Source organism: Protopterus annectens, chromosome 5.part1 (genome assembly GCF_019279795.1).
Source record: "Protopterus annectens isolate FY-2018-M chromosome 5.part1, PAN1.0, whole genome shotgun sequence".
Lineage (NCBI taxonomy): Eukaryota > Metazoa > Chordata > Ceratodontiformes > Protopteridae > Protopterus > Protopterus annectens.
This window is the reverse complement of record NC_056736.1, coordinates 650,963,297-650,987,908: the sequence shown is the minus strand read 5'-3', so window position 1 is coordinate 650,987,908 and position 24,612 is coordinate 650,963,297. Positions and strand designations below refer to the sequence as shown.

Below are 24,612 nucleotides of genomic sequence, written 5' to 3'. Positions count from 1 at the left end.
GTACAACCCTGAGAATTTTGTTCAACTCTGGTGCTTTCTTACTGGTGAACTTCCAGATCTCAACCTAGTCTCTGTTTACCTTAGATCTCTCTCTAACCACTGCTTGCATTTTATTGTGGCAACCTTCCTTACCAGGACAAAGTCTACTTGAGTTGCATGTTGGCCACTCTTGTACATGGCTCTTGCTGAACCATGTGCTGCCAACCATCAAGCTATTTGCACAGAGAAGTCTAGAAAGGCATCTCTTTCTTTATTTCTATAGCCTCACTGATGTGGTCGCAGATAATTCTCATATCTTGTTCTGTCTGAATCAATATGTTTCATGTCCCCATTATCAGCAGCAATTCACTTTGTCCTGCTTTATTCTCGTAGCTACTGCAACTTCTGCCTGAATACACTCTTTCCCTCACTATCACATCCCTGCTGTAACAACCCTGCTGTGGGGTATAGGCTGAGATTTTGGGTACTGCCTTATCTGATTGCTATCTGTCTGTCACTAATTCTGATGATATCCCTCTCTGTCTTCTTAAGCCTTGCTGTCACTCCAATTCCCAAACAATTTCTAGTCTATCCTTCTCCTGAATGACAGTCTCTAGATCCCAAGCCAAGTGGCTTGGCTGCACTGCCCTTCCATCATGTCTGCTGGATACATCAGATGTCCACCCTCTTTCTTACCATCATGTTATCTACTTCCAAGTTCCATGCTGTCACTGACCCTTCACTGAGTGTAGCAATCCTTATTTTATGCTTGACATGCTGACTGATTTTATGTCCAGGTTTCACTCAAAAGAGCTATCTGTGGTAAGACAAGTGGGGTAACTGGACACCAGCCAGCCAGTAGCGTATTGACTAAGGACTGCTGGGCTTTATGGTGGGCATACACTGGCCAATAGTGGCACATAACCCCCCCCCCCCCATTAGAATGGCTCCCTGGCATAGGTCAGAGTACACAGATTCCTCAACACACTTTTGACAACATTAGACAACACAACTATATGACCTAGAGGAATTTTTATCTTGTCAAGTGGATAGCCCTGGCATGGCATGCAGTCTGTGATCCTTGCTGTCCTATCTAGAGGATACTATATACCACAGTTGATATCCAATCCATACAACTCTTCCCCTTAAAGCCATCATCTAGAGTCTGTGTAGCTGCCTTCAACTTGAGTCTTGGCTAAGTTTGAGGTGGAAATACTCAGCATGTTTTTGGTAGGTAGGAGTAACCCCACAGAGACACAGGGGAACATACAAACTCCATACAGGCATTGGTCGGTGATCAGGCTAGAACCTTGTATGTTGTGCATGGGAGGTGAAGATCTTAACCATTATGACAACTGTGTCTCTCTACATGTTGACAGACATGTAAAACTAAATATAAATCCTTACTTTGTGAGATGGATGTCTAATTGGTTGTCTGACAGAACATATGGTGTTAGAGTTGCAGGTGGCCCTTCTGAAACAAAAGTTACCAGTGGTTTACCGCAGGGCTCAATGCTGGGCTGTCTTCTATTTGGTATGTGTTTTCTTAGATCTTGAGACCAACATTCCTAGCTTATGGTTATCTTAGTTTGCAGACAACTATAAAATGGGTGTTGTTATTTGATCTTATGTTGACTCACAATTGCTTCAACATGGGTAAGACCATTTTAACAACTGAAGCAAGGACAATCATCTCAAATGAAATGTGAAAAAATTGTGGTATAGTTCATTTTGGTAAACAAAACATTTTCCAGTGCCATATAGGTAACACAGCATTACAATCAAACACTGGCACAAGGAATCTAGGTACTCTTGTTGACAGCAGGAATCCAGGAATCCCACGTTTCCTCTCTCTGGAAAAAGTCACACATTATCCCTCTGCACAAAAGAGAAATTTCAACAGACACTAATAACTTTTAAACATATAGCAATATTATCTCCCCTCGCCAAAATATTTGAAAAATGTATTCAAAAACAATTACTAGACTATCTCCTGCAGGAAGAACACCTATCCCATACGCAACATGGCTTCCATCCTTCCCATCATACTAGCACTGCCCTTCTAACCTATATAGATACTGTCAATAAAGCTAGAGATAACAGCAAACTAGTCTCTTCCTTATGTCTAGACTTGTCTAAAGCCTTCGACACAGTTTGTCACAGAAAACTTCTACTTCAAATGTCCTCACTAGGTCTCTCTCAGCCCACCCTTCTGTGGTTCAAAATCTACCTGTTCAATAGGTATCAGTTAGTAAAATGCTGCTCCATGCTGTCTCCTTACCTCCCACTCACCACTAGTGTACCACAAGGCTCTATCCTTGGTATCCCCCCCCCCGTTTAACATTTTCGCCAACACCCTCTACACATCCACAAAATAAACCACCCTAATACAGTACGCAGATGATTCCACTCTCATTTGCATATCTGACAATGTGGTACACCTCCAAAAAATTATTCAGGAAGCTTTAACAGCCACAAAAACATGGCTTCATAATTCGCAACTCATGCTCAACCCAAAAAACACCAAACTATACTTTTTCCCCAAATCCCTCTCTCATGAAAAAACAAAATTTAAAGTACTTTCGCTTGATAATACAACCATTGAAGTCACTTCTCTTAGCAAATTATTAGGGGTGAAAGTGAATGTTAATCATACATTTGACCTGCATATATAAAATTGCATAAGAAAAAAACTCATCTGAAACTAGCCAACAGAGCCAAAAACTTTCTCACCATCGCAACTAAAACTAAACTTGCCACTACTTCTCTGCTCCCCACTCTTCTTTATGGTGCTCCCATCCTTGCTAACCTCCAGGCTTCACAAAAATTAAAATTTGAACAATGCTATAACAAAATTGCTAAATTTGTAGCAAATACCTCTTTCAGAACCCACCACTGTATAGCACTAAAAAGCATAAATTGGTTAGAACTGTCTCGTCAACTAACATATACACAACTTCTTTCCATCTATAAAATTATTCAGCATTCATCTGCCTGTTTGGCAATAAAAAACATTCTACACAACTACGTTCCAAGTCGGCCATGGTGAGCCAGTGACCAAAATCTCTTGTCTGTGTATAAACCTATCAAATCTGCTGGGCATTGTCTATACTTGTACAAGGCTGCTAAGGCCCGGAACTCTTAATTTGTATCCATCAGATGAATACCCTCACTCCCATCTTTCAAAACCACTCTGAAAGACTTCCTAGCTAAAATCTGTCTCTGTTCTTGCTCAAAGCCAAGATAAATTATATCCCTAAATGTGAACAAGTAACGTTTCATTCCTTACACCTCCTTACTTTCCCTTCTTCACTTACTTCCTTACTTCTATCAAATTCTCTTCCCTGACTCTCTCTCTCTCTCTAAATAAACCGTAAGCCTCTTTTTCCATTACTTCATATTGCAATTGCTTTTTATATTAGACTAACATACCTTTAATTTATCTATGAATAATCTAAAATTTCTCTAAATATTAAATGATTGTCATACAACTTGTACTGATTCTTAACCAATGTTTTTATAATATGTCTAATGTGTTATAAGTATTTAAACTGCAGATGTTTTTGTTTTATTACTGAAGATTGTAAAATTATTGTTCGTAAAATGTTTTGTAATAATCTGGAGATTTTCTCCCCCGGGCCTCCACCGAAAATGGGCTTCTACCCATTTGGACTTTCCAGGTAACCAAATGTCAATAAATAATAAATAAATAATACCTTATCATTTGACCATCATGTCTTATAGTAGCTTGGAAAATATTCTGTCTGACTCATCTAATTTTCTTAGCTATCAGGACAAATAGGCAGCCTTTCCTTTGCACTCACTCACTTATAGACTCCTGTGTGGACATCTATGTTTAGCCTTTTGAGCCATAAAAGATCTAACCATCTTTGGCCTCATATTCCTTCACAGAAGAAATGATACATCAAATGCCTGGTTAAAGGGACTAAACCTTTATCAACTGATAAATAAGACATATTGGCTCTACAGATTTATATCCCAACATATTCCTCATATCTGGAACAAACTTCCACTACATGTCAAGCTGTGTAGTACCCTTGCCACCATCAAGGTATATCTAGATAATTAGACGGGCTGCCTCAAGTCTCCCCCATGCTTTTCTTACCCTCCTTGAGGCTGGAGAGAACTTCTGAATATGGCTTTTTGACTGGGCTTGTAATGGTCTGCAGGCTGATTGCATAGGACTTATGTATACACCTTTTAGCCTATGAACTGGGCAAGACCACTGAACCTACTGGACCATTTTCAGACTCAGCTTGGGAGTACCAACATAGTAATAAGTAACAAAACAAAAGATTTTCATTGTACCATATTAACAATTAGAGTAGAGAAAAAGCAATATACAATAAAATATCTCAGTCTAGCATATATATATGAACTACCAGTATGTATGCAAGAAGCACATAATTCCTCCTTTAAGTATTTAGTGCTTTTCTAAAGAAATCTCTATTTCTTACTGTTGCTTTTTTACTTTAAGTCCGCACACTGCCTTAAAGTATTAATACTACATTGCAACTGAGTCTTGTTTCTTTAATACAATAAATGCATAATTATCACAACTCCAATAAAGCATGAAAATTATGAATTTAAAACTCTGTGAGGATCTTAAGAAGCCTAGCCTTCCATATCCATGGTAGCATTTAGCCCTTATATTTTGCATACAATTAACCTAGATGCTAGGGTTGGCAACACTTTAAAGAAAAAATCCAGGATGATATATATCAAAGCGTCGAATACGCAAGGAAATAATTTTTAAGGGGGGGCTCCAGGGGTATCAACCCCAGGAAAATTTAGCAATTTTGTGCTATAAAATGTGTGTTTTAGAGCAGTTTTGTGACAGTTTTGAGTGTACAAAACTGTCACATAACTGCTGTAAAATATGTATTTCTATCAAATTATTTATGCTTTTTTGCTTATTGGGTTGGATATCAGATATTCTAGAAACAACAAACAATAAGCCTACAGTAAAATCCACCATGGCCAATGAATGGATCCAGGAAAGAGTGGCCTAACAGCACCTAATGCTTTAATTTCAACTAGTCTGGTATAAAAGTAGTATCTATAATTCAAACAACAGTACGAGCATCAAACGTCAAAAACAGTTCCGTATATTCCACTAAGTGATTAGTGGGACTGGTTTGCTACAGTGAAGAGTGAAAAAATAGTAATGGTAGAAAGTATGAAAACAGCTAACGACAACTATGCATGCAGGTTACCACAAACAGAACTATAAGTGAAAAAATAATGTTGTTGTGTCTTTCGGTTTTCCCAAGGGGTCGCCACAGCGAAACTCCGGTCCGCTAATGATTGGCAGTAGATTTTTACGTGCCGAGTTGCCAGCCCTGATGCACAACCTTCGACAAAGGCACGCCCATTCATGTATGTCTCCACACAGAAGATGCTTTAGCTGAGAATCGAACAGGACAACGTCTTACTGTGAGGCGACAACGCTACCGCAGCGCCACCAATAATACTAGGCCTAATAGAGTTAGGTAAGACTTAGTCTATTTCTTTGGTATGGTTTCACTCAAAGTCATCGGGTGCTTTCTCCAATAATATTTCTCGCTGCTACCTGCTGATAACACCAGCTTGTCACCATGCAAAACAAATTTGTAAAACTCTCTGCAGGTCATGCTGTAATTTAGGAAAACCCACAGTTCAGCTTTCACCAAAGCAACGGTGGCTCTGTTTTGATCTAAAATTAAAATCCACTTGGCATTCATCAACGAGAAAACTCTTACTGAAAAGGCATTGGTCCCGGGCAATGAGAATGCAGCTGACACAACGTTAAACAAGTTAACTGAAAATGCTTTAATGATATGGGCTGCACTGAAAACCTTCTGCCATTTGTCAAATGGTGATGGCAGAGAGAAATCAGCAGCAATGTGTGTCAAGTTTTCTGTAGCCATGCAGAATTCATCATGCAATGCATCCAAGTCAGCTTCCTGCAATAAGCCCATGGCAGTGCACATAGTTTTTACATGTTTAAATTCTGGTGGTTGCTGAGCAACAAGTGACTTAGTGCAAAAGCAATAATGTCTTCTGACTCTGAGAAATTAAACCACCTATTCAGGTACGTCAAACCCTTTTTGAGAGCTGAGCAAAATTTCTGTGATTGATGCCTGGAATGGCTGCATATCTTCATTTTAAAGAACAGTATGTGTCTTGGATCCAAAAAAATGCACTGCTATACATGACTCAATTTTTGTTTTCAAGTCCTGCATTACCAGAAACAGCTTAACGGAGATAAAATCTTCCCGTGCCACTTTCTGAACAGATAATTCAAAAACACTGTAGAATTTTGCACAAAGCATAAATAAGCTTTCTTGATGTTAGACTTCACTGATTCATGATCATGTGTGTCTTCTTCTATGCCCAGATTTGCCAAAACTCTCTGAAGGCATTCACTGCCTAGAGAAACGAAATACAAAATGATCGCCGGCAAAAATTCCAGTAGCCTATTGACAGTGAAACCCAGAGGCAGAATCTGCTTGGTACATGTTTCAACAGTTTATGGTACTCCAAGTCCAAAAATTCAAAAACCTTTTACAGGTCCATTCTGTTCTTCTGTGATATGCCAAAGTGACTATAAACGGATGTTACCATTGTTTCGACATCACAGTTCAGTTCATTAGCTACCTTCTTCAGCACATTGTGAATCACGTGAGCGTTGCGGTTAGTTTTGATGTTCTTGTCATTTCTTTTCAGCAACTCTGTGAAGAGTGACTGCTTGTGCCCATAATTGACACTGGTATTATCTGCTGAATATGATGATATGTGCATGATGTCAAGACCGTTGTCAGCCAGGACCTGAAATATCATGTTCGCTACAGAAGTAGAATGTTCATCATTGAGCTCAACAAAGTCAAGACGATGTTTGTTAAAGCCAGCTTCTACAGTAAAGTACTGGACACATACGAACACATCTTGTGATTCTTCAAATTTGATGCATCTGTCAACACAGAAAATCTTGATGTGTTGTCAGTCAGGTCCTTAATAACTGAATCGACTGACTTCAGAGCCAGGACATTGGTCACCAACGTCTCTGCCTTAGTGCAGCCACAGGTCATCTTCTTGCAAATGGCCAAGTCCAGATACAGCTGGCGATCGAGCTTAGTGCTACAGTCTGCAGAATTGAAAGAAATGTGATGACATACAGCATGACAGGTCCTTAATAACTGACTCGACTGACTTCAGAGCCAGGACATCGGTCACCAACGTCTCTGCCTTAGTGCAGCAACAGGTCATCTTCTTGCAAATGGCCAAGTCCAGATACAGCTGGCGATCGAGCTTAGTGCTACAGTCTGCAGAATTGATAGAAATGTGATGACACACAGCATGATAGACATTCACCAACTCTGCTGTCATTTCCTATTTATCAACTACAGTTGATGCTGCTCCCTTGAAAAAAACATCAATGGCATCCGGTTTCATGGAATGGTGTGCTTTTATGTAAGTCTGTGAACAGCTGTGAGTTAGCAAGTCATTTTTTCCACAGTACACCACTGATATGTTCTTTTTACATACAGTGCAGTGAACAACAAATACGTTGTCCTGGACTGCTTCACACCACGCATAATCAGTTTGCCATTCATGATGAAACCATGACATTCTGTTTTTAGCTTTCTTAGCCTTTACCTTCTTGAGTGGCTTGGCCATGCAGTCCTGGTCTGAATCACTGTCCACGTTTGCAATGCCTTTGCTCATAGCCATTAAGAATACAACACTCAATGAAATTTGCTCAGTATCATGAAAATAAAGGAATATGATTAAAACAGTAAACAGCAGAAATGGAAACAGAAGCTTTAATGTCGTTATTCAACAAAAACAGAAATGTGTAACTTTTAAGTACAACCAATCAAAAAATTAATTACCAGTATTTACAGCTTGTTTTCAATGGGCAGCATAGGTCTTAACCTCCTAAGAAGCCACTGTGGAATATAAACCCTAGCAATGGGTGACAAATAGTCAAAATGTGCAACACCCTCTTTTCGCACTGCACGAAAATGTATAATTTCTGTGTGGCATGTCTAAAATGGTCTTTCTGTCAGAACTGAACACTTCTCAGTCTTACATCAATTTACATTCCCTAAATAAGCACAAACCTCCCTACTTGGACATCACTGAGATTGCAGTACAATTACTGACTGCAGTGTAATTCATTACAAAATTTACTAGAACATATTTTTTCACAACCTATATTTACTACACCATAAGTATGACACTCTAGAATGGCAGTGCTGATTATTCATATTAAAGAAATTGCATATAACTCAAAATTAAAACCATAGTCCACAAAGCCTTGCATCAACTTAAATTTGCTAAGCAATAATCAGCATAAAAATCACTTCTGTTCTACAATAAGCAGCCAGTTCACACACAGCCAGATTACCCAGTCTGTCTGACTTTTCCATTAATCAAATGTCAATAAATAAAATACAACTGCAGAAACCATTCATACATTGCAATCTCTAACACAGAAATACTTCTACTTAGCAGAAATGACTAAATGACACTAATCGACCCATTAAACAAAAAAAGGCATGTACCAGTTTTGCCAACCCCTCCACATCCTCTCCTTCATCAACTAAACCTGCAAAGTGTTTAATTACATAAATGACTGGTCTGGAGACAACCTAACCATTTGGACTTTCCCTGTAATCAAATGTCAATAAATAAGTAAAATAATAAACAAATATGTAAATACTAAATGATTTTACTAAGTCAATAACAGATGAGCCCTACCCCTATCTTGGCAGTAGGAACCATTAAATGTACCTCAGCCTAATTAAGTGAAGAAAGCAACTCTAGCTCTCAGCCCTCCAACTCCAAAATGTGGAGCACTTACAAATAGCTTTCCAACAACTTCAACTAGGAAACTTGCAGGATGGTTAAAATGCATTACTTTATAGTTATAAAAAGTCATCTGATCGTACCTATCAACCGCCCCTGATTTTGCCTCAAATCTCAGCGCTGTCACTCTTAATCCTTACCTAAATCTGGTTAGCTTTTGGAGAAAAGGTGCTGAGCTACACTTAATAAACACTGACAATAATTAGAGTTATAGACTTATTTTACTACAGACAATGTATAATAATTCACATATTCTTATTCAGTCATGTTAATAGTAGTAATATTTTAAAAGTCTCGATAATTATTTCTGGATTTATCCCTGACAGTGTAACAGACCTATTGATGTGGAACAAAATCAAAGTGATACAAACAACATCAGAAAATCAAATATTCAATTATTTCAGGCATTTTTAGCAAGTGTTAACATTAAATAACCCACACTTCTTATTCACTAGTTTGTAGTTATCTTGTTATAAAGTTCCAGTCATTGTCACTAGTCACTTCATCTCCACAAGTCCACAAACCCCTGTGCTGTAGAGAAGGCAGGCAGAATCATGAATAAAAAAAAAAAATCAAAATGCAGCAACAAAGCCACCAAGATTATCCAGCAAATGGTTTCCCATAATATCGTTTTTGAAGGTATTACAGTGGCACAAAAACTGTAGCTGCATGCCATTGGATGACTTTTGTGTGTGTCCTCATTGGTTCACTTTGGGTTAGAAGTTATCAGATTTGCTCATATACTGCAATGCTGACTGGCTGTAATTGCAGTATAGGAGCCAATAAAAAAACACAAAGTGGAACCCCCACTGTTGAATGCGGAAGAGCAGAAAAGTGGCTCTCACCTATGTAAATGTGAAGTGTTCCTCACAATCTGGAGCACTTGATCGGTAGGATGGGCAGTGCAGAAAGTAAACTATGCCCAGTGCCAATAATAAATTTAAGCATCCAGTTGATTCTCTGGCAAACCTCAAATCCATGACTTTTTACATCCTGGACAGGCAATCTCCAAGACACAAACCTGAAAAATAGGACTGTCCTGGAAAATCCTGGATAGTTGACAACCCTACCTAAGGCAGGCAGACAGTAGAAAAAAAGCACATTAGTATTCATGAGGCTTCACAGAATCTTGCCTTTTATTTCAAAATATACTTTTATTTGTAAATGTTTTGAAGTATATCCAATGATGAAGAATGTCAGTCTTTTACCCAGTCATAAAGGAACTATTGGGGTACCCTCAATACCATGCAAGTCATACAGAGAAGCCTAGAAAATAAGTTTTGCTAAAGGACATGCTATTAGGGTGACCTCTTCTAGCAATTCTTTATTAAAGATGATGATATTACAAACCAAGTTGTACAACAGTGAAGTGTTTCTTTCAAACACCTGTTAGGAAAAGGGTTGGAAAAGAAAGAGACACAAGAAGCAGTCAAATTTTGAAAGGGTGCTGATTGTGCAATTTAACCTGATTCCAACAGCGTTAATGATATTATTACTAGGAACTGGGCAATTTTTTAAAACCAATCCATCTATATTGGGCACATTGAGAAACAAAACATATTTGTTTATAAAACCTGTAGAAATCCTAAAGTGATTTTTGAGAAAGACAGTGAACCTAGAAGAGCAGAGATGAAATATAGAACCACCAAGTGCGGAACCTGTAAGCAGCATCTCTACATTTTTGAGGGGGATGTGTTGACTTTAGAAAATATTTGGTACACCACCCTCAGGTTATTAAGGGTAATTGTTTAAGCAAAGGTGGGTTCACTTAGCAAAGTGTACCCAGTGCCCTTCATTCTACAGTGGGAAGACAGAAAGAGCTATTGAGAAGAAGGCGTTCAAACATATTTACGATATATTGACCCAAAATACCAATAGTGCTCTTTATAAATATTCAGTGGTATATTTAGGATTTGAACATTTTAAGTTTTCCCAGAGGGGAAGAATGGGAGCCAAGACTGGAACACTAAGGGTCATTATGACATCTAAGGACAAACATTAGCTTTCCGCCAGGCTTAATGAACTCATATCGATTAAGTCTGCATTAAAACTTAAGGCATCTAAATTATGACCTTGTAGTAAGATGGTTACAGGATTTTAAGATTATTTACTCTTATTATTTTTTACAGTGATGTACTTTTTCATTGATGTGTTAACAGTTATGTATTATATATTTTATATCTTGTCTTTTATGTTGCAATTGATGGTTTCTGAAATTTTGATATCAGTGTTTCATGCCAAATACTCTATTTACTTATTTAACTCTTTGATTGCTTATTGATTCTATTAATAAGGGATTTGAATTTTAAGTATAAAAGGAAATGGCATCATTATTCAGTAGTTCTGAGGAAGTCCAAAAGTATGGGATGAAAGCAGTTAATCACAGTTAGTTTTGATGGAATTCAAACCTAAATAAACATTCATACTGTTTTTATTCACTCTGTCTTAGACTTGGTGTGCATAACATTGCTGTTACTTTTATATGCAAAGATGTTCCCACTGTACCAACCCCAGTATTCAGCTCACTACCTGATTCATTTGTTTTTTAAATAATTGATCATTACCTTTTCTCCCTAATTACATCTACTGTTGGATCCAGTAACCATATTATATATTCACATTCTCTTAACATTTTATAAAGGGCATCCACTTGTTTGTTAAAGTTTGAGTCATCAGAAATAATCCTAGAAAATCTCATAACGTACCCTTTAACTACATTCTTCTGCCATATAGGGTGGCTACTTATAAAATGTAAACAGAAATATAAGAATGTTGATGAAACTACAAAGACTGGAGCCAAAATGGTTATCTATAGCATCTCTGTACAGGTTTACATCCAAATATATTTTGCTATTAGAGTAGGTAAATGTCAAATGTAAAAACTGAGTTGTGCTCATACTTATTAAAAATGTAATTAATTCATATTCATCCTTCCCACAAAAGAAAAATATCATCTGGGTATCTGAAATAAATTCTTACCTGGTGCACTTCTTTCATTTAAATACTATTTGAGTTTCCCAGAAACATAATACTAAGTTAGCAAATACATGAGCACATGAACCCATAGCCACACAAGTAACCTGATTCAATAATTCACCTTCAAAAGAAAAATAAATACTATTAAAAATGTTCCCACAATCTCATTAAGCAACTTAGTTTCACTTGCAGTTAATCTCTCAAAAAACAATAAGCTTTCTGAAATCCAGGTCACTCCTGTATCTTGTTGAACTGTGGTAAACAAGTTTTTATATCAACAGTAATCATTATATTTCCTGGATTTCCAAAATCACACATTATAATAGAAAGTTGAAAAATTCTTTCAGTCAACACAGAAATAATAAAACATGTCCTTCAGATGTTAAGCTACATGATTATGAGGGGTACAGTTCATTAAATACATATCACAACTATAATAAGCAATATTCTTTTTAATGGAAGATGGTCTACAGTTGTTCAAGCATCTTAGCACTGTAAGCAAACATATTGTCTATAACCAATCTTTCATCTAGTTTAATGAACCCAAAATTCTTTGCATTGTCTAAGCTTTTTGAGTAAGTCTAGCTCATCCTTGTCCAAGTTAAAAAAATAACTATTCTTACCATGTTGTTGGTGCTAAAACCAACGATCAGATTCACATTTCTGTTCATATGTTATTAGGATAGGGTGAAGAGTAAGGCCGAATATGGAATAACATCTAATCTGGCCATCTGTTTGTCCATTATTAGGTTTGTCTAAAACAAACAAAAATGGGTTCAGCTTTCTGACAAACAACTTGACCTCAAGTGAGGTACTGACAAGGTCCAAAGGTTTTGCAGGAACAAGCAAATACCCTTTTATAAATGATTTAATAAGAACCTTGTTGACCTCAATATCACCATCAATAAAATAATAATTAGGGAAGTACTAAGTTAACTGCCCTTACAGGCCATTTTAAGCCTAGTCAGTTTTCACCAACGGTGAGAATTAAACCCTGTGGCTTGTGCCTGTGAGGTGAATACCTTAGCTTTTATGCCAACTCTCATTTTCCTCTGTTGTTGAGGATTTGCCAATCACTTTCCATGATAATTCCTCCCATAGCTCCTGTTCTGCACCACTGATGTGTAAGCAAAATGTTTCTCCCTTACTGGCCCGCTTTCTAACCTGTGTTATGCTATATGATTGGCTATTCACTATGAACTTCTGAGAGGGAAGCCAATGACTACTCTAACAAAGCAGCACATCCTGCACCAGTATTTGATTTTAGTAAGGGTAGTAGTAATTAAAATGTGTCTTTTGAAAACATTTCCATGACAGGAGATCAAAAAATTAAAATCAATCAGAAGAATTTTTTTAGACTGAGAGATTTAGTGAAGAAATATGCTGAAGATACAGAGGAGCTCATGGATTCACAGAGTACTTATAATGATCCAACATCATGGGCACTAGCAATGTATGCCTGGTTCACTAAAGGCTATAAGGGACTTAGCCAAATCTCAAGCTTTATGACCTAAGGAAGACTAGTTGAAGGCTGGAGTGCAAGTGACATCACTGTGGTCTTCCTGAGGACAAGCTTGACCTTGACAATCACTGTTCATTCTACCAGTCTGAGATGTACTTCAAGAAGTCTATGTACTTGTTCTAGGAGAGTTTCATAGCGGTAAACTGACTAGCTGCACTTTTCTGGGTGGTTAGAAAGTTGTGCAGTCCAGATTGCCTGGCCAGCTGAAAAGTTCCTCTGAGGAATATGACCTGGCTGCTCAGTTTATTTATTTATTTATTTATTTATTTTTATTTTTGCCAACAAGGTTGTCTCATCAGGCTTTACATACACTACAGCAGTAGGATGTGAAGATAAACCCTCAACGGCTCATCTGTCTTTGAACTGGTCAGAAATGCTGTTCCCTGCCTATAATGATCATGTCAATCAATCGAGTTTCCCCATATACATATAGCAACCTGTAGTTTGGACCCTTGGCATATTAGCTTAATTACTGCCTACCTTGATGAGTTGGTTAAAGTACTTTACTGGAATATCATAGCCTCTTTCTGGGATGGAGTATTTCTATCTGTAGTAAAGGAGGTATTGTATATTTCATTCCTGAAAAAAGCCTATTCAGACTTTGATGACATGGATGATAACATATCAATCACCCGTAACCAAAAGTAAAACCATGGTGAATACCAAAACAAAACCAAAATGTGTACCAATCTTTAAAATTCTTTCTTTGGGAGTAAGGTTTTAGAAAATGTGGTGTATGCATAATCGGTTACCTACTCATGAGGGAATAACATCTATAGCACTTTTTATTGCCTGCTGCATACTTTTTACTGTATTTTATTGCTATTAACTAATCGGCACAGGTAACTGATTTGTTTGCAGTTAAAAGCGTTCTATAGAGTCTCTTTGCACCTTTATCTATTTAAAAACTTTCATTTTGTGGCTCACTGCTGTCATAAAGATTTCTGTAGTGTTTACTGTCTAAAACAATGTAGGTTAATATCTTTAGTATTGTCCCAGTTCAGATTTGCTGGCTCTGGGCCTGTTTGTTTTTGCAGTGATTGTTCTGAGCACATGACTAGGCCATCTTGAATTAGCAGAAGCCTTTCTTTACCTTCGTGGCAGGATTGTGTTGCTTGGCTGCTGGCTAGTAGGGGCTGGTTCTTTTGTGCCTTTTTTAAAAAAAGTTGTCTAAGGTTGTATCTTCTGGTATTTAAGCCCTAACTTTGAGAGGATTTCTGTCTATACACACTGAGCAGAGTGGAGGAGAGGCATTGACTACCACTCTGATCTGAGATAAGTATCCTGTTTTTTTGGCTTATGTATACTGGTTATTGCTTCTAGCAATTTATATATATAGCACTTTTTATTGTCTACTGCATACTTTTTACGGTATTTTATTGCTATTAACTAATCTGCATGAGTAACTGATTTGTTTGCAGTTAAAAGCATTCTGTAGAGTCTCTTTGCTCCTTTATCTGTTTAAAAGCATTCATTTTTTGGCTCACTGCTGTCATAAACATTTCTGTAGTGTTTACTGTCTAAAACAGTGTAGGCTAATAGCTTTAGTATTGGTCCTCACCCTCCTTCCCTGCTGGTGTCTTGTTGTTATACTTGGTGGCTTTGCAGTTGCCCACCCCTACTGTAAATTTGATGTGGGACACTCCTCACAGTCTAGTGTCATTAGCTCATTCTACCTAATACAGAGAGAGCATCTGAGAAGGCCTTCTGTTCCTCCTTTCTCCCTTTCTTTAAAAAAAATGCCTGAATCTCCTTGTGTTCTGACTGTGCTGCTCAAACATTTTGGAAATATAGAGTATATTTTAGTGCATTTATTAAAACTGTATTTGCCTTAATATTGCTACAACTCAAGTGCTCTAGGTTGCACTGCATCTGAATTAAGTGTGTTTTAGTTGCTTTTCTGTATATATAGACTTCTCTGTATATGTAGACTAGCTACTTATTCTACTGTATTACTGCCTCTTAAATCATTTTTCTGTTGTGCACTTGCCTTGCTTCATTTAAAAATTGCTAATTTTGTAGAGTTTTAATTGCATTTCCTGTTTAGAACTACACACTCAAGTGCGTTAGCCTTTTCTGTGTTTATTTACTGTATTACTGCATTGTTTAACCTATTTTAACAAAAAAAAATACTATCTTGTTTGCTTGTTTCCCACCTTTCCTAGCCAGTCCATATCCCAGGTGTTGCTTGTCTCAGGACTTTATCTTCTGTGTTCAGAGCTATTCCGACCTTGCTGTGGTAGAGGGAAGACCTACTGCTTACCAGTGGAAGTGGTGAGCATTGTACTGCCTATATAACACTAGAGGAGTGGTTTCCAGCTCTGAAATTGTAATATTATTACTCTTTTTGAGCTGATTTCTATCTCTTTCAACTTTCTGGCTTAAAAACACGTATGCTTGTGCATTTTTCACATCGTGCAGCACTGCAAGGCTACGGTTAAACTATTCCAGGTGCCAGAAAGTCTGGTGTTCAAAATTTTCCCTTAGAACTAGCTGATTTCTCAGTAGGAGCACTAAAATCTGAACCCCTGTGACTAGCACTTGCTCTAGAACCTGCTGGAAAGCACTAGGAAGCCTGAAACTGATACAAGTACTCAACTCTCCTTGTCAATAAGGAGAAATTAATCGTAGGCACTAAGCCAATAATTGCAAAGTACCTTGCAAAGGTAAGGGAAAACAGCTCTTGTACTTTACAAAAAAAGCACCTAAACAGGCATGTCCAAGGGTCAGCTTCCGGTGATTTCTCCTGTCCACCTGGTGAATCTGGGCATACTGGGGCAATGCGGCAACTGCCTCGTGTACACAGACAACCCTCTCCTCCTACCACCCAACACTACAACCTGCGAGAGATGCACTTACATAGCCAAACTGGAAGCAAAGCTCTCTCCAGCCAAGATTGTGCTAGACAGTCAAGAGGAGAAGGTTAACACCTGCACTACACCTCAAGCAACACATAGCCTTTCAAAACCCACACCATCAACACCCACACATAGCAACACTAAACCCACATATGCGGAGGCCCTTAACATTAACCTGTCCAAGCAACAAGGACTTCCGAAGCTGAAATGCAAACAAACACCAGTCACAGCCAAAGTGACACATAGTTCACAACACCAGTGTGTCACCCAACAGCAGCCCCAAAGGCAAGACAATGTACCCAACACTTTAGTCATAGTCAGACACACTGATGTCCAACTCACCAGGCTGAACAAGGAGAAAATTACAGTCAGCTGCCTGTCAGGTGCCAGGATATGCCACATAACGCATGCACTCAAGTCACTCCACAACAAGTACAAATACGACTCTGTCATTGTCCATGTTGGAGTGAATGACTTGAGATGTACCTCTCTGGACTACATGAAAAGAGACATGGAAGAGCTATCAGATCATATGGCCAAAGCAGGTATGACCCTAGCCCTGAGTAGCATCCTGCCTTAGCCCAGAATGATACCACAGTATATGGACAAAATGATTGACTTCAACAATTGGCTAAGCTTCTGGTGTCATTCAAAGGGGATCCATTATCTGTCTGCCTGGGAAGACATGATTGACAAACCACGAGGCTTTGCCAGAGATGGTCTGCACCTGTCACCCCTGGGATTCAGGTTACTGGCTAAAGCTCTTGCCACCCTTATAGTGCCTTTTTAGGCAAGGTTCAAAGGAAAAAACCACCACCATAACAGATACAAGCATGCAAATCTGAAGGTAATGCTACTCAATGTTAGAAGTCTAAACCTCAAAATGCACTCTCTCAAGGCACTCCTAAAATGGAGAACATTGATATCTGTGCAGTAACTGACACCTGGTTCAAGGCTCCAGAAAGCACCCCTGCAATACCAGGCTACATCTCTTACCACACTTTTCGGCCACCAAACCAAGACCGAAACACTAAAGGTGGAGGAGTGTCCATATTCACCAAGAATATTCACACCTCCAGGCTAGATGCCCAACACAATGCATCTGAAATTCTCCAGGTGCAACTAACACTAGGCAAGACTGCAATCCAAATTGTAGCATGCTACAGATCCCCCACCATGCCCCAAGATTCTCACTTCACCTTTCTAAACATACTGGAAAATATTAAGATACAACTAAACACCGTAATACTGGGTGATTTCAATTACCCTGCCATTAACTGGGAAAACTACATGGGTGCCAACACCTTTTCCCAACAGTTCTTGGAATTCATAAATTCCAATGCCCTGGATCAACTAATCCATTGTCAAACCAGGGGATCCAATATCCTAGACCTGGTCATTACCAACATGGGAGATAGATGCTCCACACCAGTGGTCACCCCCTCATTGGTCAGGTCAGAAAAGAGGAAAATTCCAGGATGCAAAAAAACTCCCTTACCAGCCTCAGTAAGAAGCTGAAATCCCTCATAAAATTCTCAAAAGCTAGTTACAAAAATAAAATTGCCAAAGATTCCAAAGACAACCACAAGGCATTCTATAGTTATGTCAAGAATCTAAATGGCAATGCTCAGATCTGCTCTGAGCTACAACAGAATGGCATTAAATATACTGATCCCAAGGATATTGCCAATATCCTGGTACATTGATTTAGTGCCAACTTCACCCCCCTCTCACCCCCTGAAGGGCCCATCTCAATACCAGAAGATTGCCAAATTCCGTTAATCACAGCAACACAGGTAGAAACTGCACTCTCCAAAGCTAAGAATACAGCATCCATGGGACCAGATGACATCCCGGGCTGTGTACTACATGAACTACAAAATGAACTGGCACCTCATCTAAGTGTCATATTTAATCATAGCCTCACCTCAGACTTCGTGCCCACTGAGTGGCACACAGCTACAGTTATTCCACTCCACAAGGTGGGATCCACCTTGGATCCCGGGAACTACCATCCCATTAGTCGGACAAGCCTGATCTGCAAGGGCAGGGAACACATTATCATGGAACTTTTAAACAAAGACATCGGCAACCTTCAAACACTGGACCCCACCCAGTTTGGGTTCATGAAGGGCTGATCTTGTCTCCTGAACTTGATTGACTTCTTCAACTCAGTCTACAGAGCTGTGGATGAGGGCAAGGCGGTCCACACAGCCTATCTGGACATCGCCAAGGCCTTTGATACCATCCCTTACTCTGGAATCATAGATAAACTTACTAAGCTGGGCATAAATCCCTACATCACTTGATGGGTTGCCAACTGGCTTACTGACAGAACCCAGACTGTAAAAGTAGCTGACTCCAAATCCAGCTCCAGACAAGTGACAAGTGAAGCACCTCAGGGTTCAGTCCTGGGACTGCTCTTGTTTGGCATCTACTTCTCTGAAGTACAGGCCAACACTAAGGGACCCTGGCTAACAAAGTTCGCAGATGACTGCAAACTGGGAGCCATTATTGAGTCCACAAATGATGTGGATATTCTACAAAAGGGCCTTACAGAAACAGATGCTTGGTGCCAGAGCCATGGGCTCAAGCTTAATGCCAAGAAATGTATAGTTATCCCCTTTGGGATAAACCATGTACCCATGAATTACCATATAGGTGGCAGTACACTAAACACCGAAAGTGTGATGCGACACAGGTGGACAGTCGTCTCACCTTTGATAACCACATTGCCACAACAGTCAGGAAATCCTTCTATGTGGCACACCTCATCACTAAGGGCTTTTCATCCAGAAAAAAGGAGGTCATTGTCCCACTGTACTCATCCCTCATTAGACCCATTATGGAGTATAACGCCCCATTTGGTATGTACCTCACAAGACATCTGCAACAGCTGGAAAGGCTGCAGAAATACCTTGCTAAAAGAATCACAAGCCTAAAGCAGATGCCCTATGCTAACTCCAGCTATACTCTGTGGCATATTGTCTACTCAGAGGCGATCTCTGCTTAACATACAAGGCCATGTCAAACCCTGAGCTGTTGGACATGCTCCATTTAAAGAAATCCCAATCCCTCAGAGCCACACCCTCCAGAGATCTAAACCTTGTCATCACAATGAACAAAACATACTGAAGGGATAGGTTCCTGACCCAGAGACTCCCCATACTCTGGAATAGACTGCCCATACATGTCAAGCAGTGCACCTCCTTGGCCCTCTTCAAAAGGAACCTTGATGATTGGATGGGAGATAGGAAATTCACCCCGGGGATCATGTCAGTCACCCTGCTAGACAGGGGTCCAGGGAAGTAAATATTGTGAGAAGAAATATCCAGGGAATTGTTATGGCTAGGCTTGTGTAGGCCCTAGGGCCAATAGCCTAGGTTATCAATTGCATTTGGCATTCCAAAGGTTCACAAAGAGACAGCAGACCCACCTCTATGACCTGGAATCAGTAGCTGTGTTTACTGAAGCAAATGTTAAGAGTACTGTTTTCAAGGTCAGATTCTTAGAGAGATACTTGGCATATTGTCCAGTGACCATTGAGGAGCCTAGCCCAACTTTCTCAGAGCACTGTCTGTTTATGTGACCTGCTCAGAGTCACTCAGTAGGCATACAGAGGCAGAGGTAAACAAACTCTGGTCTGCAGGAAGCAGCTTGTTAGCAACTCACAGATATAACCCTCTTTTCTAACTGTATTTCTAAATAACTCATTTAATTTTTGAGAAAAGCTTTACAGTATGACAGTAAAACTTGATTTTTTGTGACTCCAGATATAAAATATTTCTCATAATCATTCCTTGTGATGTGGGTATGAAATTGTTCACAAATATGTTGCTAGTGAGCAGTGAATTATTTTGCAGAGATATTTGTACTTTAGGTAATTGTTTAGGTTTGTTCCTTTATTACATGTTATTTGACCTTGATGACAAATTGTTTCAACAAATAATCTGATTATGGTATTTTGGTAAGATATTTTATTTTATAAGACCGAATATTTCATGTGTGATCGCATTTTTCCATATTGTATTGATTAAGAGAATTAATTTGATGAGTTCATGGGATTAATGAATGTCCGTACAGGTTTCCTGTAGTTTGTTATAAAGGTGGACTTATCTATCTATTTATTTATTTATTTATTATACAGTCTTATATACAAAAACATATATTTACCAACATTTCAATCAAATCAGTTAGAAATAATTTTACTTTACATTAGTCTAATATTTATTCCCCTAAATGAAAAATAACATAATATAGGTGTAATATATTAGAGTTATTAGTTTACTTTGGACAACAGTATTTTTTTATTGTTTTCATGATAAATTAATGGGCTAGCAGATAGCAAATAGATTTCTGCCATTGTTACCAATAGCTTTAGTACAAGACTTTTTCTAACAGATTCATAGTTTTGAATGATAGGTTGTCATCTAAATAGTGTGCACGCTGGAGTTTAACAATGTTGCTGACATTCAGTTTGAACAGTGCAGCAATAAAGATGTTGTTAAGAGTATTTGGAAATTTTATTCTACAGATCAGAATGTCCTGCCTAAGTTAGGAAAGGGCCAATTTTTAATAAGAGAAGAGTTATTAATTTTGAAGATGTGCTTGAAAGCAGTAATTAAAGTACTGATCTTTTAAAAAATATGAGCCCTTCAAATGTGAGAGTTACAATATCTGCTAATATAGAATAAATTTCCTCTCACTATTTTAATTCAGTTATTCAAACTACATTCCATCTCTGCTGGTTTTTCAATTGCAGTTCTGAGAATGTAGTCTGTTTTATTGCATATATAGTGTATGTTGTTCTCTCTTCGAGGAAGACCTCAGGAAAGCCCTACACTTATGTTTATGACCAGTTAAACAGTATTACATTAAAGAAAAGACAACGTGTTTTTGCCTGTGCACACTTTGGTTTAATATTACATGAAATATTATTTTGTATATTGAATTATCAGCTAGCTAGTATTTTGAGAGAATGTAGGAACGATGATTTGGAGTACAATGATTATTATTGGCAATTGTTTTAAATCCCTGCAAACAGAAAGATCAAATGACAGTATTAATTGGAAATGTGTTTTAAAGGAAAGTGCACTGAAACATTAATTGTTGTATTGGAGCATGTCTTTTTTGTTCCAAGATGCAAATCTATTTTAATTGATCATGTGGATATTTTAAAGTTATTGAAAATGTTTTTTTTTATTGGTACACATTCTGATGAAGTCCCTCACTAACTGTTGTGAGACAAAAGCACTGTTTATAGTATTATTTATTGTTTTACCCATTAGTGTACATAAATAACTATAGCCTGACACCCCCCCCCCCAAAAAAAAAAATGAAGTTTAAAGGAGAAGACAGATTTTTGAGATTTGCTTTTCTCCTGCATTTGTGATCTTTTTTTTCTGCTTGTCATCACTCGGCATTAGGAAATTTGAAGGAAAAAGTCATTAAATGAACATTTGACATTGAATCCTGTTTTATAAGGAAACATTAAGAAAATCATTCATGCATAGAAATGTTCATTGAAAATAAGTGCAGTGAAGTAAAATAGTGTATTACACTTTGACTTTTTCATAAGAGGAATAATTTTCTGTATGCGGGTGTCATGTCAATAACACATATATTACCTGTCATTTTCAGGATAACAGTACCAGTAAACTGTTGGTGCTGGATAGCTTTCTGCTGTGCATATCATAAAGTTCTTCATTCCATTCTTAAAAAATGTGAAAACTGGTTTTCTTGGCTTGCCTGTTGGAAGAATATGTAAACATCAGAAGTCATATACTAAGACATATTATTCTGTAGCTCGTTACCATAAGTAATAGCATGTTATGTATTATTACAAGTCTATTTTTTCTGATTTAATACCAAAAATCACCCACTTAAGTGATTAAACAAATAAAGGTGACTATATGCACTGGCTGAGGCTTAATCTATAATTGAAATAATGCCAACAGAGATCAATATTTTATAGATAACATCTAAATCTCTTAGTTTGGAAATATAGAAACATCCACAAAAAGGATATTCTGTGGAGACATTAAAAACATTTCATAACCTACAAAAAGTAATAAAAAATGAACGTTGAAGAGAAAAAGAGTGAGACCACAGACATATTTGATGCGATGAAAGTATCCTAATACACACCTGAGAATTAGTATCTGATGCAATGAAAGTATCCTAATACACACCTGAGAATTAGTATCTGATGCAATGAAAGTATCCTAATACACACCTGAGAATTAGTATCTGATGCAATGAAAGTATCCTAATACACACCTGAGAATTAGTATCTGATGCAATGAAAGTATCCTAATACACACCTGAGAATTAGTATCTGATGCAATGAAAGTATCCTAATACACACCTGAGAATTAGTATCTGATGCAATGAAAGTATCCTAATACACCTGAGAATTAGTATCTGATGCAATGAAAGTATCCTAATACACACCTGAGAATTAGTATCTGATGCGATGAAAGTATCCTAATACACACCTGAGAATTAGTATCTGATGCGATGAAAGTATCCTAATACACACCTGAGAATTAGGAAATCTACTTCTTCTGCTGCTTTCAGCACACACATACACACATTCACACCTAGGGCCAGTGCTTTCTTTTTTTAGATGATTTGTTGTTATTAGTGTGATATAAGAAATTTATGAGAAGAACTACAACATTTTTATTATGTATATGTACATTGCAATTCCAGTTAAGCTCTATAATTCCTAATTTTACAGGAGATGTTCCTACCATTCCAGTTCAACAGATATATAACTGCTAAATGAAAGATCCATCATATGATAAATGCAGCTTACAACCACAAGAATAAACGCTTCCATCTTCAGTGTTACTGTAGAACAAAAATACTGTCCAACTAAGAAACCACCGTTATTACCTATTGAAACTTAATTAAAACATAGCAAGCATTTTCATTGTGAAAAAACCTCATCAGACTGTGATGTAACATTCCCACTCAAACTATGAATAAATACGTTCATTAAATGAGTGATATGCCATGGTGGTGCAGCGGTAGCATTGTTGCCTCACAGCAAGAGGTTCTCCCGTTCGATTCTCGGCTGGAAAGCCTTCTGTGTGGAGTCTGCATGTCTTCCCCATGGTCGAGTGGCATTCGAAAGACATGCGTAGAATGGGTGTGCCTTCGCTGAAGGTTGGGCGTCAAGCTGGCACCTCAGCACCCATAAAAAATCTACTGCCAATCATTAGCAGACCAGAGTTCTGCTGTGGTGACCCCTAACTGGGAAAAGCCAAAAGAAAAAGAACATATAAAACCAAGCTGAATGGCTTAGAGCTCTCTTTCAGTTTACACTTAAATAGATAATCTCTCAGAACTCTGTAAATGCACTCACATTTAATCTAAATTTAAAATGTCAGGAACATTTTTCATGTCTAATAAGTTTTTGATGTTATTTTTCATTGCAGTGATTACCAGAAAATCTGAAATATAAACATAAAATTGCCTAAAACCAGCACAATTTACACACTGAATATGCAATGCATCTCTGTTGTTTCTGCTTACACCATTGTTTGCATTCATTCATTTCCTTATTCAAATATCTTGCTATCCTGCCTGTATAAAATTTGGGACAAATGGGACAATATATAGCACATTTCAAATTTATTTTTAAACAGATAAGATGTCCCAGTGAATGAAATTTCCAGTATGGGCAAAAATAATAAGAAAAAGTTCCATTTTCCTACTAATTAATTGTGGCATATCTCACTCTATACTCTTTGAAATTATAACTTCTTTACAAACTTAGGTTCAGTTATATGCTATGTTCCAATTTTGTTGTGTATGCCATCATAACACCATAAGTGAACTAGCCCCTCATACTAAACTACTTGGAGTTATTGTATATGATAATTTGAACTTCAGTCTACAGATTCAAGAAGCAGTCATGAGGATGCACCAAAATGTAGGTCTTTTATATGAACATTTTTCATATACAGATACATGCTGTAAAACAAAAGCATTGGCATATCTGCTTCTTAAACTTCTCTATACTTTATAAGCAACACTCCATCCAAATGTCCAAACTTGAACTATGTTGCAAAAAAGCAGTTAGGTTAGCAAACAATCTCCGTCACAGATTGCACTACTGCTCAGTAATACAACAGCTTAAAAGGATGAAATTACCAAACTACTTTAAATTATTGAAGCCTAAAACTGTCCACAAAATCATCTGCCAGTCCAACCAATACATATTATTACTCCCACCAGCAGTCTCTTTTCCAGAGACAAATGTTTTACCTGCACACAAAAGTCATAGAACTCTAATGGGGACTCCCTCTAGTCTATCTACGTCTTTAAGCTGTTTAACAAAATACCTATTACACTTAGACAGATCCACAGTCATGCATCTTTAAATCCACACTA

The 24,612-nt window shown here is 37.9% G+C and overlaps 1 protein-coding gene across 1 annotated transcript in view; it reads right to left on the bottom strand.

Annotated features, from left to right (window-relative positions):
• The window catches only part of LOC122803247 (receptor-type tyrosine-protein kinase FLT3-like), a 185,473-nt gene that overhangs the window by 9,769 nt on the left and 151,092 nt on the right, over positions 1-24,612 (bottom strand). Inside the window, exon 3 of the mRNA XM_044072842.1 lies at positions 21,837-21,957. Within this exon, the coding sequence (XP_043928777.1) occupies positions 21,837-21,957 (121 nt within the window). The remainder of the gene's footprint in view (positions 1-21,836; positions 21,958-24,612) is intronic.